Source organism: Moschus berezovskii, chromosome 22 (genome assembly GCF_049115385.1).
Source record: "Moschus berezovskii isolate FMDL1 chromosome 22, NW_MosBer_1.0, whole genome shotgun sequence".
Classification (NCBI taxonomy): Eukaryota; Metazoa; Chordata; class Mammalia; order Artiodactyla; family Moschidae; genus Moschus; species Moschus berezovskii.
This window is the reverse complement of record NC_142481.1, coordinates 1,031,430-1,046,988: the sequence shown is the minus strand read 5'-3', so window position 1 is coordinate 1,046,988 and position 15,559 is coordinate 1,031,430. Positions and strand designations below refer to the sequence as shown.

Below are 15,559 nucleotides of genomic sequence, written 5' to 3'. Positions count from 1 at the left end.
GATTGCTCACATACCTGGAACCCATGGCAGATGGCTCCTCATAGAGGCTCTCTAGTGCTATCACACTGAGCAGAGAGCACATTCCCTGAAGGTCAAAGGCCATTAACTCATGTAGATTTTGTCATGCAGAAAGCTTTTTTTTTCCCACATAAGCAGAATTCCCAAAACTTAAGGTCTGAGTTGAGATTTTGGTGTTCAATCAGAGCATATTGTTAACTGAAGGCTTTCTCATGTTGGCTGTACTCTTGAGGCCTTCATCTAGTGTGCTGAATGAGGTGGTAGTTTTGGCTAAATGATTTTCCACATTCAACTGCATTCATAAGGTTTTTCTCCAGTGTGAATTCTCCAATGTAGAGTGAGTCTGAATCTTTCTCTAAAGGATTTCCCACATTCCCTGCGCTCATAAGGCCTTGCTTCTGTGTGAACTCTTTGGTGTTGAATGAGGCTGGAGTTTTGGTTAAAAGATTTCTCACATTTGGAGAAGTGGAAGAAAGTCACATAATTTTTTGGTCTACAAGCTAAAATAAAAGTTATTTTTATACTGTAGCCTATTGTGTGCAATAGCAGTATAATCCGGAAAAAAAAAAAAAGAGGACTATTTTATTTAAAGTATTGGTGTCAGTTCAGTTCAGTCGCTCAGTCGTGTCCGATTCTTGGCGACCCCATGAATCATAGCATGCCAGGCCTCTCTGTCCATCACCAAATCCCGGAGTTCACTCAAACTCATGTCCATCGAGTCGGTGATACCATCCAGCCATCTCATTCTCTGTCGTCCCCGTCTCCTCCCACCCCCAATCCTTCCTAGCATCAGGCTCTTTTCCAGTGAGTCAGCTCTTCGCATGAGGTGACCAAAGTATTGGAGTTTCAGCTTAAGCATCAGTCCTTCCAATGAACACCGAGGATTGATCTCCTTTAGAATGGACTGGTTGGATCTTCTTGCGGTCCAAGGGACTCAAGAGTCTTCTCCAGCACCACAGTTCAAAAGCATCAATTCTTCGGCGATCAGCCTTCTTCACAGTCCAACTCTCACATCCATACATGACCACGGGAAAAACCATAGCCTTGACTAGATGGACCTTGGTTGGCAAAGTAATGTCTCTACTTTTAATATACTATCTAGGTTGGTCATAACTTTCCTTCCAAGGAGTAAGCGTCTTTTAATTTCCTGGCTGCAATCAGCATCTGCAGTGATTTTGGAGCCCCCAAAAATAAAGTCTGACACTGTTTCCCCATCTATTTCCCATGAAGTGATGGGACCAGATGCTTTTTATTTAAAAGATACTTTATTTAAAAAAAAAATGCTAACCATCATCTGAGCCTTCAGTGATAAGTCTTTCTTATCCCTAACACAGCTGAAACTCACAAAAACCACTTAAGGCTTCCATCTGTAACTGTTTTTGAAAAGAAATATGAGTCGAGTGTGACTGGACTCTGACATTTGGTGCGTCCTTTAGGTCTTAGAGCTTTGGGGAATATCTGAGAGGACATTTCTAAACGTTTCTTCCATCCCTACAGATGGTAAGTATCCCTACTTGGTAGCTGTGTGCCGGCTTCTGAAGAGTGAAGCCCCGCCCTATCCTCGGAGCCGCGACGCCCCAGCGCCCCTTGTGATAACAATCGGCGTTAGCCCAGGCCGTAAGGGCGTCTGCGAGTCGCTGCAAATGTTGTCTCAGCGGAAACTACATTAACCAGAAGCCTCTGCGCCACAGAGCGGCGGCACTGCTAAATGGTGTTTCTGTACGTGCGAGGTCGTCTGGGAGGGACTTCCGGCATCTTTCTCGCGGCGGACATCTTATCGGTCCTTGGTCCACCTGTCCGAACAGAACCTCGGGACCTGTGGTCCTGTTCAGAGGTGACAGAAATCGAGAAGGCGCGGGAGGAGACCCTGTTCTCGCTACAAAGAGGCTCGGCGGTGGCAACTCTCGCCGTGGTGGAGGATTCCGCCACCACGCCAATCGACTGTGGTGCGCGGTTCCGACGGGAGACCCTCCGGATTCCGTGGTCGTGACTGATGGCGGCGGCAGCAGTGAACCCGCGTAGGTGGGTGCTGCGTTCCCCGGATCTTGGCGCGTCGCGACCCCCACCTCAGAATCGTAGGACCCTGAATGAGTGGTGTTTATTGAGGTCTTTGTGGTCTAGGGTCCGGGGCCTTTGTGGATGGAGTCGCCGTTTCTGACGATTTTTGTGTTGGGGCGTGGAAGAGTGTTACCGGCCCAAGGACTAGCAGGAGCAAAGGCTTGGGACTGCGACTGAGCCGGGAGCTTTCGGGAAACGTGGGTATTCACATCCTCGGGGAGCAGAGGAGGGTGAGTAGTAGTTGTTCCTGGAATGGCAGGGTGAGGCAAGTACAACGTCCTCAGCCATGCCGGATCTGATCTGATCAGAAGATTTTAAAAGTATGCCAAAGTTTCAGTTCAGTTCAGTTGCGTCGCTCAGTCGTATCCGACTCTTTGCGACCCCAAGAATCACAGCACGCCAGGCCTCCCTGTCCATCACCAACTCCCGGAGTTCACTCAGACTCACGTCCGTCCAGTCGGTGATGCCATCCAGCCATCTCATTCTCTGCCAAAGCTTAGGGGAAGACAGACTAGGGTCGGGTGGAGGTGATGAGGATGGAGGCAGGCACACCGGTAAGGAGACTATAAACTCCAGGAATGTTGTGGGGGCTGTTCCAGAACAGTGGCAGGAAGGGTTGGGAGTGGATTAGTCATTAAATTCTGGAGAGATTTTAAAGATAGAACTGAGTCTTCTGCTGCGTCAAATATGACTAAGTGAAAAAGAGTGTGAAGGACTGCCCAGGTTTTGTTTTGTTTTTCTCCTGAACATCTGAAAGAATCAAAGTGGGTAGATTGGAACAGGGTGGAACAGGGAGCACCTTTCGTGGGGGGTGATCTTCGTGGGGAGATATCTGGACATGGTAAATCCATAGTGTCTCACAGTGGAGGCATCACAGGGGCATCTGGTTATGCTGGTCCAGAGTTATGCAGAGCAAGCTAGGCTGGATACCTCTGAGGAATGAGGCCTCAGGTCAAAGCCTGGAGATGAGATTTAGGGGGAGAAGTTTGTTAAGGATGTTACTTTATGTGGTCCCTGAGGTGAGAGATTAGAGTACAGGGAAGAGGGGGGCATCCCTGAGATTCCCTCTAGAAAGGAGAAGTCCTGGAATATGAACGGGTTCTGGCTGGTGTCAGCAGAAGGAGAGGGCCATAGGGTGTTAGGACCTGACCTGAGTTGGAGAGCAAGGTGTGAGGTGCTATAAATTTGGCACCCTGTGGACTCAGCATGCCCCTCTGTGGCACAGAGGAGGAGTCAGCCAGGCTAGTGGAGCAGCCTCACCCCATTCCAGGGTACTGGTACATCAGTTCCACAGCTTCTCAGGTGAGAAGAGGTGAAGAGCCAACAGCATGCTCACCTGCAGAGGTATATATACCTGGCAAATTGGTTTGGTGAGAGGACCTAGTGTATACTTGGTAAGTATACATAAGTAGACAGTTAGAAATTAAAGGCTTTAAAAACTCAGAACCTATTCATTTGCACGGAAAATGTTTGCAAAACTGTTAAGCATATGCAGTAAAAGTTAATTCAAAGGTTGATGTCTACTAAATTAATGTGTACTAACACATCTGATACAAACAGCCCTATAAGGTGGATACCGCCATTATCCCTGCTTTATACCTGGGAATACTGAGAGCTTGGGTTATGGTCACATAGCTGGTAGGAGGCAGCACTAAGGTCTGAGTATCTAAAGTTAGACAACCTGAAATCATTCTCACCAAAGGGCAGAGCAGGGATGAGGCAAACAGTTAAGTTCGTGAGACCCCACTGGGGTAACCTAGCATTCCCAGATCCTTCTTCCTACCAGGTTGCTGTAGTGACAGAAGTGATTATTATCCCTGCATAAATGAGTGCAATGTGTGCCAGTCCTCAGTCAGCCTAGCCCACCCCTCCATGTTCTTGGTGACCTATATGGCAAATAGTGGGGTCTTGGGAATTTTAATCTACCCTTCTGCCAGCCATTGGGTTTGGAGACCCTTGTGTCCCCAAAGGTCTTGTGCTCTGAAAACTGGTCTGGAATTATGTGAAAAGGTTTCCATTTCTAGCAAGCAATGGGGTGAAGTGTGGAACAATGCCCCAGGCATGGGAACCAGCCTGTGCAGGTGCATCACTTAAGACTGAACAGATAGTGTTCAGGGAACTTAAGGTTTCCATTATGTTTGGTGATCAGAGAGCAGGGGACAGGATTCAGCTCTGGACTAGGAACCTTTGGAGCTGGGCTTCTATTTTAAAAGTGGTGGGAGCTATGAAAAGTTTGGAGCAGAGAAGGAAGTGATCCGATTCTGTTCTTATCAGGATATTTCTGGCTGTACAGTGAAGAAAAGACTATGGGGGTATAGGAAAGAGGACTGTTGATGATGGCTGGGCCAGAGTGATGACTACAGAGATGAGAGACAAGTGCTTGGATTCTGGTGGATTTTGTTTTGTTTTTTAAAGTAGAACCAACCAGATTTTCTGATGTGGAGGGTGTGAGAAAGAAGGGGAAGGGTCACAGATGAATCCACAGGTTTTTTGCCTGAGAAGATGTAAGGGAGAAAAAAGCCTCAACTGAATTTGTGAAGTTGGTGGTGAGAGTAACTTTCAGAGGTGGTATCAGGAGTTAGGTTTTGATCATATTGAATCTGAGATGTTCCAAAGACATCTGATTTGAGGTATCAAGCGGACAGCTGGACCCATGGGTATGGAGTTCAGAGGTGGGATTCAAGTTGGAGACATTCACAAGATGAGAGCCAGTAACTGACTAGGGTAGAGTCGTGTATCAGGTTTAGAGAGAGAACCTTTATGTCATGGGGGTCTGGAAAGGAGGTGGGGACAATGGAGTGGAAGTAAGAGTTACCTTCAAGTCAAGAAAAGGGAGATTGGTGTCCATGGTGAGTAAGGAAAACAGGATGTGGCAGTTGATGAAGTCTTCTAGGGAGAAAGTGGACATGAGATGAAAGCTGGGGTAAAGCAGTAAAGGAGATGAGGCGAAAGTGAGAACAAAGTCAGTGCTTATTCCCCTGTCCCTGTGCTTCTCAGGTTTTTGTGACCTTTGTGTGCACTGGCAAGTTTCAGTCAAGCTGATTGGTTAGTTCAGGGCTAAATTGGGTCAGCTGACAGAGCCACTGTACTTGGGGTGGAAGGCCAGTGGGTGTGGGCTTTGAATGAGAACTTAGTGGTAAGTGTGAACCCTGTGACTGATGAGGGTATAGTATCCCAAACATGCTGTAGCAGGGTGGGAAAGGGCTGGCTTTATCCGATAATCTGCACGTGGTTCTAAACTGCTGAAGGTGAATCAAGGAAGGAAGAATTTAAAAGCTGTGTTTGGATATACCTATGGCAGTGGGGGCCAGAGTTGATCCTGGATGCAGTGACCAAGCATTTTTGGATGCTATGTGCAGGTTTACGTCTGGGAGGTACTTGTGTTGTAAGCCTTTTAGGTAACAAGGGAAGTGTGGTCTAAAGAATAACATACCCTTTGAGGTGCAATCTGAAGTCACGGCCTGGGGTCTTTGGTACTGAGGGTTCTAGAAGGAATGCGAAACTCAAATTTGTGTATGAGGGGCATCATCTCTGGATCCCATGGGAACTAGCTGGCAGTGAAGTGTTGGTCCCTTCTTGCCAGGCCCAGACTATACAGTGTCTGTCCGCTTACTTGCTCTAGGCTGGACAGGGTAGTTGATGGGAAATGAGAGAGGAGGTGTCAGTCACACAAGGGCCTGCTGTCTTGTTGTAAGTTGGGAAGCCTGGGAGGAAAGTGAATGTGTGGCAGATAGGCCAGGAGCCCTAGGGACAGAGGCTGCCCTTTTACTCAGTTGTCCACTTCATGCAGGAACACGTGACCTTTGAGGGTCTGTGTATTTTTCCTGGGAGCAATGGGAGCTTCTTGATAAGGCTCAGAGACGCTCATTGTGGTGCAGTGCCTTCAATGCTTTGCTCTTATGGTTTTCCTGGGTAAGACCCTGCATCGCCCAGTTTTATATGTTGTCCCCTTCCCCCCTTTCCCCTAGAAGCTGTGATTTCCTTCCTGTAACTGGACCAGGGGCACTCCCTCATGTAGATCCTCTGGGTGCCAGGGCTTGACTGTGTATACTGCCTTCTCCATTCCCTGTGCTAAACTGCACCCTCCAGCACTGAAACTGTGGACTTCTAACCTCTTGACCACCAGGGAATTCCCTATTGCTTCCCAGCTTCTGTTGCCCCAAAATTGCCAGGCAGGTTGAGGGTCTTGTGGTCAACTTAGTGGATACTACCCCACCTGCCCTCTTCCTGGGTGGGTGGCTCTGTTTTCATTTAGGGCACTTCTGTGCTTCCCTGGTGGCTCAGCTAGTAAAGAATCCACTTTCAGTATGGGAGTCCTGGGTGGGGAAGATCCCCTGGAGAAGGGAACAGCTATCCATTTCACTATTGTGGCCTGGAGAATTCCATGGATTGTGTAATCCATGGGGTTGCAAAGAGTTGGACGCGACTGAGCGACTTTCACATTCACATGCTCCAGATTATGTTCACTTCCTTTAATTGTCAGTCCTTTGGGCATACCTCTGTCATGAAGTACAGCTACAGCCACTGCTCGTGGGGCCCACTGGGTTGTTGCTTTAGTTTTCTTTTGCTCACCCATGGGTGGACTCCCCTGGCCAGTGCTTTCCTGCTCACTTGCCCTGTCTTTTTCCTCTGTGACTTTTGTGTTCTAGATCCTCTGTAGAACTATAAAAAGGTTGTGACTCAACTCTGAGAGGTCATGACTCAAGTCACAGCAGAAGGAGCTTGGACAGGTCCTTGTGAGTGGGAGCCTGGAAAGAATGTAACTGCAAGGATGGGTTCAAATAGCACTAGAAACCTGTTCTGTGCCCACTACTGTTTTGTGCCCAGGCTACAGGCCATACCTTATTTCTCTTTTCCTCCCCATTCTGGACACTTTACTTGTCATTTCTATTCTGACCTGTGGCCCAGGGCTGCCCACCCCACTCACCAGTGTTCTCTACTGCTTCCTCTGTGGTACTTTTCTCTTTTGGACAGTGTTCATGTGTCTTGAGACATAAGCATATCTTTAAAATAGGTTTTGAATACCAATTACTTATTTTCTGGACAGTGGTCCCCTCTTCAGTCATGCCAAGGTCCTTCTGAAAGTCATTTGCATGTTGTGAGTTGGAGATCTTGCCTGCCTCATCTCCCTGAGCCACATCCCATCCCTGTGTCTTTGGGGTTGTGAGGCCTTCCCTATCCTGTGACACATAGAGCCCAGTACTGCACAGCAGCTTTCTTTAACTTGACACTAAATCTATTGTCCTGGCAACAACCCTATGGACTCAGTCCTAGCTGTGCTGGGGACACATTTGTGATGAGAGTGCCCACTCCCACTGAAGTAAACATGCTGTTCAGTGACATTTTTCTGCTTTCAGGTTGTTGGCATGGAGTGGACAAGGAAGAGGCACCTTCTGAGCAGAGTGTTTCTGTAGCAGTGTCACACATTCATACTTCCAAGGCAGATTCATTGACTCAGATGGCTCATCCTTGTAACTTATGTGGCCCAATTTTAAAAGATATTTTGCACCTGGTTGAACACAAAGAAACACTGCATGGACTGAAACCTTACACATGTGGGGCGTGTGAAAGGCAGTTCTGGTTCAGTGTAAACTTTGACCAGCATCAGAACCTGTACGATGTAGAGAAACTCCTAAGAGGTGACAAAGGCAAGACCTCATTTGTTACTAACTGTAGAGCTCGTGAAGAACCTCCGCTGTCAGAGAAGCCCTTTTCATGTAAGGAGGAGCAGAAGAACTTCCAGGCCAGTTTGGGCAGTCACCAGCAAAAGGCCACCCACAGCAAGAGGAAGACACGGAGTCCTGAGAGTGGGCAGGCCTTGCACATTGGACAGATGCGTTACAAGTGCATCGAATGTGGGAAAGCTTTCAGCCGCAAGGACACGCTTGTTCAGCACCAGAGAATCCACACTGGAGAAAAGCCTTATGAGTGCAGTGAATGTGGGAAAGCTTTCAGCCGCAAAGCCACACTTGTCCAGCACCAGAGAATCCATACAGGAGAAAAGCCTTATGAGTGCAGCGAATGTGGAAAAGCCTTTAGCCGCAAAGACAACCTTACTCAGCACAAAAGGGTTCACACTGGAGAGATGCCTTATAAGTGTGGCGAGTGTGGCAAATACTTTAGCCATCACTCCAACCTAATTGTACACCAGAGAGTTCACAATGGAGCAAGACCTTACAAGTGCAACGATTGTGGGAAAGTCTTCAGACACAAATCCACACTTGTTCAGCATGAGAGTATCCATACTGGAGAAAATCCTTATGTTTGCAGTGACTGTGGAAAATCCTTTGGCCACAAATACACCCTTATTAAACACCAGAGAATTCATACTGAGGCAAGGCCTTTTGAGTGCATTGAATGTGGGAAATTCTTTAGTCGAAGCTCTGATTTTATTGCCCACCAGAGAGTTCACACAGGTGAAAGGCCTTTTGTGTGCAGCAAATGTGGGAAAGATTTCATCAGAACATCCCACCTTGTTCGGCACCAAAAAGTTCACACTGGAGAAAGGCCATATGAATGCAATGAGTGTGGGAAATCATATAGCTTAAGCTCCCACCTCATTAGGCACCAGAAAGTTCATGCTGCAGGAAGGCTCTAGGAGTGCTTTTAACACAGCAGAACTCACAGGGAAGAGCTCTGTGACTTCCTGTAGAGAGGGAGACATCAAATCATGTGTTGAACCATGTATATCTAGACACTGACACTTGAGAGAGAGTTTATGAATGTCATTTATGGGGGAAACTTTCAGAAGCTATGTTGCACTTTCAGACCTGCTCGGGTTCCTTGCTGAATTTTTTACTATCAATGCCTGTGGCTGAAAACAACTGTACCAGCTTAGTTATCCTAATATCATCAGGGGAGGCAGAACTTTGTATTCTCTCTCTAGTCCCTGGAGGGCTGAGTTCCAGAATTCCCTGGTTGTCCAATGGTTAGAACTCTATGCTTCTTCTGAAGGTCTGGGTTCAGTCACTTGTTGAGGAAATAAAATCCCACAAGCCATGTTGCCATAAATAAGTAAATGGAAACCTGAGTTAAATGGGGGTCCTCATTTGCTCCCCTCTGACTGGCAAAGGAGTGGGCATGACCCATCTTTAGCCAAGAGGATCTGAGCTGTTTTCTGGTAACAGAAAAGGTTTACTTTCTTCATGGACATTGTTGGTTTCACTCTCATGTGATACTTGTAACATTTTTCCAGCCTCCAAGTCACCCAACCTGGATAATTATTTGCCTCATATTGCTCTGGTTTGTGTGATAATAAATATCTTATTATTTAAGCCACCTTTAACCATGGAGGTTCTTTTTATTGGAGTGGTTTGGAAACTATTAGGCTCTGCCAAACTGAGGAGGTAAAAAGTGTTTGTAGGGGCTTTCAACTTTGGGTGCCTCAAATGGAATAGCAGGTTGGCAGAGAACACGTCTCATTGCTGACAAAAGCTTAATAGATGAAAATTCAGGGCTTTGTAGGCCTGATTTTATCTGGATTTCAGAATTATTAGAAGGTCCAGATATTAACTTGAGGAGGGTGCTGTTGTTGGAAAAACCTGCAATGTATTTTGGAGTAGCATGGCTTGAGTGCTTTGCTTCCACCGTCTCACCTAATGGCTCCACACCCTCTGCCTACACCCAACTCTCCTGCAGAATCAAGGGTTCTGATCCCTCTCCCCTGGTTGCCAAGACTACTTCTCACACCCACTACTCTGCCTTGGGCTCCACCTGGCATCTACCTGGTTCTGCAGGCCCCTATGCCCAAGTGTCCAGTGCCTCAAATCCTGGCCCTGCTGCAAAGTCACTCCGTCATCCTGCATCATAGAGGAAACACTGAAATAAGTGTAGCTATATTAAGTCTAGAGTGAGAGAAGGTAGTCCAATTGAACCTAGAATTTGTGGACATCCTCGGGTGGTGATATATGAGAGTGTTTGTGAGAGGCAGGTGTGAGTAGTACCAATGAATACCTAATTCAGGGTGAATTCTAGGGAAGGCATTTTTTTCTGGGCATTTTGAATGATTCCCTAGGAAAAAGAGGCCCATTTTACTTGGGCAAATGCTGAAGTTTTCTCATCAGAAAAAAAGCTCTGATGCGACAGTTTCATTCTCTGGCTTTCCTTTTTTTTACCTCTTCGCACCCTGGCAAAGACCCTTGTTTATTTGTTTCCTGTTTTCTGGCCAGTTTTTTGTCTTTGTTTCCAGCTGTTCAGTGAGTCTTAGGAAAATCAGAAGTAGCCCCTGGGACACTTGGCTTTCCAGAAAGGAAACAGGAGTAAAGCACTGTGATTTTGTCCATTTAGAGACGCAGCTCAGGATACATGAGGCCAATGTGACTAGAATTCAGGTAAGGGAGAGGAGGGAGCTGGAGATGAGGGGTACAGAGAAAGGGGAGGGGCAAAGAACTGAGGAAAGACCATGGTGATTGCCTGGTAGTCAGTGGTTAGGATTCCGGGATTTCACTGCAGTCCCTGGTGGAACTGACATCCTGCATGCTGCAGGGCACAGCCAGAAAAGAGAAAAATGCTGTGTAATATGAAAAGCAGATGAGATAATATGGAAGGAAAATCAGTGAATTTAAAGATACAGAAATTATGCAAAATAAATCACGTAGTGAAAAAATAACAGCAATAGTAGTGACTTGTAGGAGAATACCACATGATCTAATATACACGTGTTTGGAAGGCCAGAAGCGAGAGCATAACAAGAAAGAAAAAGGAAGGAAGGGAGAAGAGCTGAGACATTTCCCTATTTGTTTAAAAACCAGACAGCAACCACCAGAAGACAGGAAGTTCAAGGAATCTTCTCTTGAGCAGAAGAAACATGGCCTTAATAACATCTTGATTTCAGACCTCTAGACATCACCAGATGGTCAACACCGAAATCAGATTGATTATATTCTTTGCAGCCAAAGATGGAGAAGCTGTATACAGTTAGCAAAAACAAGGCCAGGAGCTGACTGGCTCAGATCATGAACTCCTTATTGCCAAATTCAGACTTAAATTGAAGAAAGTAGGGAAAACCACTAGACCATTCAGGTATGACCTAAATCAAATCCCTTATGATTATACAGTGGAAGTGAGGAATAGATTTAAGGGACTAGATCTGATAGATGGAGTGCCTGATGAACTCTGGACGGAGGTTCGTGACATTGTAAAGGAGACAGGGACCAAGACCATCCCCATGGAAAAGAAATGCAAAAAAGCAAAATGGCTGTCTGAGGAGGCCTTACAAATATCTGTGAAAAGAAGAGAAGCGAAAAGCAAAGGAGAAAAGGAAAGATATAAGCATCTGAATGCAGAGTTGCAAAGAATAGCAAGGAGAGATAAGAAAGCCTTCCTCAGAGATCAATGCAAAGAAATAGAGGAAAACAACAGAATAGGAAAAACAAGAGATCTCTTCAAGAAAATTAGAGATTCCAAGGGAACATTTCATGCAAAGATGGGCTCGATAAAGGACAGAAATGGTATGGACCTAACAGAAGCAGAAGATATTAAGAAGAGGTGGCAAGAATACACAGAAGAACTGTACAAAAAAGATCTTCACGACCAAGATAGTCACGATAACATGATCACTGACCTAGAGCCAGACATCTTGGAATGTGAAGTCAAGTGGGCCTTAGGAAGCATCACTACGAAGAAAGCTAGTGGTGGTGATGGAATTCCAGTTGAGCTATTTCAAATCTTGAAAGATGATGTGTGAAAGTGCTGCACTCAATATGCCAGCAGATTTGGAAAACTCAGCAGTGGCCACAGGACTGGAAAAGGTCAGTCTTCATTCCAATCCCAAAGGGAATGCCAAAGAATGCTCAAACTACCGAACAATTGCACTCATCTCACATGCTAGTAAAGTCATGCTCAAAATTCTCCAAGCCAGGCTTCAGCAATATGTGAACCGTGAACTCCCAGATGTTCAAGCAGGTTTTAGAAAAGGCAGAGGCACCAGAGATCAAATTGCCAACATCCGCTGGATCATGGAGAAAACAAGAGAGTTCCAGAAAAACATCTATTTCTGCTTCATTGACTATGTCAAAGCCTTTGACTGTGTGGATCACAATAAACTGGAAAATTCTGAAAGGGATGGGAATACCAGACCACCTGACCTGCCTCTTGAGAAACTTGTATGCAGGTCAGGAAGCAACAGTCAGAACTGTACATGGAACAACCGACTGGTTCCAAATAGGAAAAGGAGTGCGTCACGGCTGTATATTGTCACCTTGCTTATTTAACTTATATGCAGAGTACATCATGAGGAACGCTGGGCTGGAAGAAGCACAAGCTGGAATCAAGATTGCTGGGAGAAATATCAATAATCTCAGATATGCAGATGACACTACCCTTATGGCAGAAAGTGAAGAGGAACTCAAAAGCCTCTTGATGAAAGTGAAAGAGGAGAGTGAAAAGGTTGGCTTGAAGCTCAACATTCAGAAAACAAAGATCATGGCATCTGGTCCCATCACTTCATTGAAAAATGATGGAAAACAGTGGAAACAGTGTCAGACTTTATTTTTTTGAGCTCCAAAATCACTGCGGATGATGATTGCAGCCATGAAATTAAAAGACACTTACTCCTTGGAAGGAAAGTTATGACCAACCTTGATAGTATATTAAAAAGCAGAGACATTACTTTGCCAACAAAGGTCCGTCTAGTCAAGGCTATGGTTTTTGCCGTGGTCTTGTATGGATGTGAGAGTTGGACTGTGAAGAAAGCGGATCGCCGAAGAATCGATGCTTTTTAACTGTGGTGTTGGAGAAGACGCTTGAGAGTCCCTTGGACTGCAAGGAGATGCATCCAGTCCATTCTAAAGGAGATCAGTCCTGGGTGTTCGTTGGAAGGACTGATGCTAAAGCTGAAACTCCAATACTTTGGCCACCTCATGCAAAGAGTTGACTCACTGGAAAAGACTCTGATGCAGGGAGGGATTGGGGACAGGAGGAGAAGGGGACAACAGAGAATGAGATGGCTGGATGGCATCACCGACTCTGTGGACATTAATTTGAGTGAACTCCGGGAGTTTGTGATGGACAGGGAGGCCTGGTGTGCTGTGATTCATGGGGTCGCGGAGAGTCGGACACAACTCAGCGACTGAACTGAACTGAACTGAGCTTCCACAATTGTGAGAGCATAAAATAGTGTTTAAGCCACTCAGTTTCTGGGAACTAATCTAGCAACCACCTTTTGCCTTATTAACATTTAGAGAACTTTAGGGTCAGAAAGAATTTTCACAAAAATAATATTCTAGGCCATAAAAAGTACCAATAAATATAAAATTAAAATCATGAAGATATATACTCTAAGCACAGGAGAATTAAACTAGAATTCATGAAAGAACACTGTTAGAAAAAATCCCTAGTTTAACATATTTGGAAGTTAAACAGTTTTTTTTGTGTGTGGCTATGCAATGTACCATGCAGGATTTTAGTTCCCTAGGATTGAACCTATGCCCTCTTGCATTGGGAATGCAGGATCTTAACTACTGGACCATCAGGGAAGACCCTGAGAAATTAGATAATATTTTGAACCAAGTGGAATGAAACCTAATATATCAAGATTTGTTACTGCTGAGATTAGAAGAAAAGGTATAGATTTAAGTATTTTGAAAGTAAGGGAAGAACTAAAACAATATCCAAGTTAAGACACTATTAGAAACAAACATAAAGTCAAAGTAGGCAAAAGGAATAAAGAACAGAAATTAATAAAATAATTAAAATACAGAAAATCAGTGAACTCCAAAGCTGTCTTTTGACTGGATCAATATAACTGATGGATCTCTAGGTAGATTGATCAGGAAAAAAATTACCAATATAAGGAATGAAAGATGGGATAGCACTAGATACAGTAAAAACATTCAAAGAATTATACATAAGATTCCCCATGCTGCATGGTATGGCCAAAAAAAATGATTTTTGGCTGCCCCATGTGAAATCTTAGTTCCTTGACCAGGGATTGAACCCGTGTCCCTTGTACTGGAAGTGCAGAGTCTTAACCAATGGACTACCAGGGAAGTCAAGGTTATATGTGATATTTCAGTTTTTATTTATTTAAAATGCAACAAAACCTTGATTTATATAGCAGCTGCGCCACTCCAGTCATCTCACAACAGTGCGTTTCCTCTCTCTCAGGGTGGTCCAATAAAAAGTTGGGCAAAACAAACTATGTTTCGGTTGAAAAAGAAATCACAACAAAAATTAGATAGCTTGCCATGCAGCATGCAGGATCTTAATTCCCTGACCAGGGATGAACAGTGGCCTACCTTAGGCCAGTGTAGGTAACTCAGAAAAGTAAGTCCACAGGATACAGGAAAGAAGGGCAGAGCCTCTGCTGCCCTCTGATATGTCCCCTCTTGGCCCCTTGTGCCCTGGGCCCTGACCTCAAATCTGCTATAGGAGCTGCGTCCTTCAGCCTGAGTTCTAGCAGGGAAGACAGTTCCCACGCAGGGCTCCAGGGAGTATACGATATTTTTAACAATTCTTTCCAACAACTCTACAACAACTAGAAATTGACCAAAAAATTTCTTGAATACTCCAACAACTCAGGTTCACTGAGGAAGAAACGAGTACTCTGAAGTGGCCTCTATTACAGACACTAAATTAGGTAGTTTAAAATTTTACCGTTATGATTTTGTGCCAAGATGACTTCACTAGTGAATTCTTCTAGACATAAGGAAGAAGTAATTCCAATTCTACTCAAATCATTTTTTTTAAAGGATGGAACTCTTCTCAACTAGTTTTAGGAGATTAACTTGATACCAAAATCAGGTAGTACTATTAGAACTGAAGACCCAACACCCACATGAACATGGACACAGAATATCCTAAACAAAATTTTAGGAAATTTAAAACCCTGTCATAATTTGAAATAGAGATGAAGATCCCCCTTTTTAGGGGATGTGGGGGATGTCGCATTATGCGACATGTTGGATCTTCCCCAACCAGGGATCGAACCGGGCCCCCTGCATTGGGAGCGTGGAGTCTCATTTAACCTTAACCACTGGACCGCCAGAGAAGTCCTCTCAATACATAATATAATCTTACAAGTGAAGATGTGAGATGGGAATGTAGTTAATGTAAGGCCCAGCGACACAGGGAAAATCCATTCGAGCGGGAAACTTAATTTCCAGGCAGAAACGGATTCCGTGAACCGCAGGCCCCACCCCACCCCATCTCAAGCCGGGATTCGCTACGTTCTGTGGTGGGAGGGCTCACATACTCCGCGAGACCTTGTCACCTCGCGAGACAAGCTGTCATGGAATGCGCGTCGTTTGCTTTATCAGCGGTGCGTGCAGACAGTGGTTGTTATATTGTCCTGGTCTTAGCTCTTTCTCATTTCTGGGAATTTAACGCTAAGTGCATTGTAAGAACGTGTACAAGGACTTTTGCACAAGAAAGTTAACCGGAAAGCCTTTGTATCTGTGAATTCTGGATGTAGTCACGGGTATGCGGAGATGGGTAGGGGCCTGACGCTCCCTTTGGACATTTAGGATTTTTACAGGATATGATG

General features: G+C 45.2%; 1 protein-coding gene across 3 annotated transcripts in view; it reads left to right on the top strand.

The window, feature by feature from the left end:
- The first annotated feature begins 1,741 nt into the window (after positions 1-1,741).
- LOC129546390 (uncharacterized) overlaps positions 1,742-15,559 on the top strand; it is a 35,923-nt gene continuing 22,105 nt past the window's right edge. Inside the window, exons 1-3 of one of the 3 annotated variants that reach the window (XM_055411301.2) lie at positions 1,742-2,040; positions 2,140-2,273; positions 7,434-15,559. The exon at positions 7,434-15,559 is cut by the window's right edge and continues 22,105 nt beyond it. In XM_055411301.2, coding sequence (XP_055267276.1) covers positions 7,535-8,674 — 1,140 coding nt within the window. In that variant the 5' untranslated portion in view covers positions 1,742-2,040; positions 2,140-2,273; positions 7,434-7,534 and the 3' untranslated portion in view covers positions 8,675-15,559. Of the gene's footprint in view, positions 2,041-2,139; positions 2,307-7,433 lie in introns of all 3 variants that reach the window. The other 2 variants (XM_055411300.2, XM_055411298.2) reach the window with 2 other exon arrangements.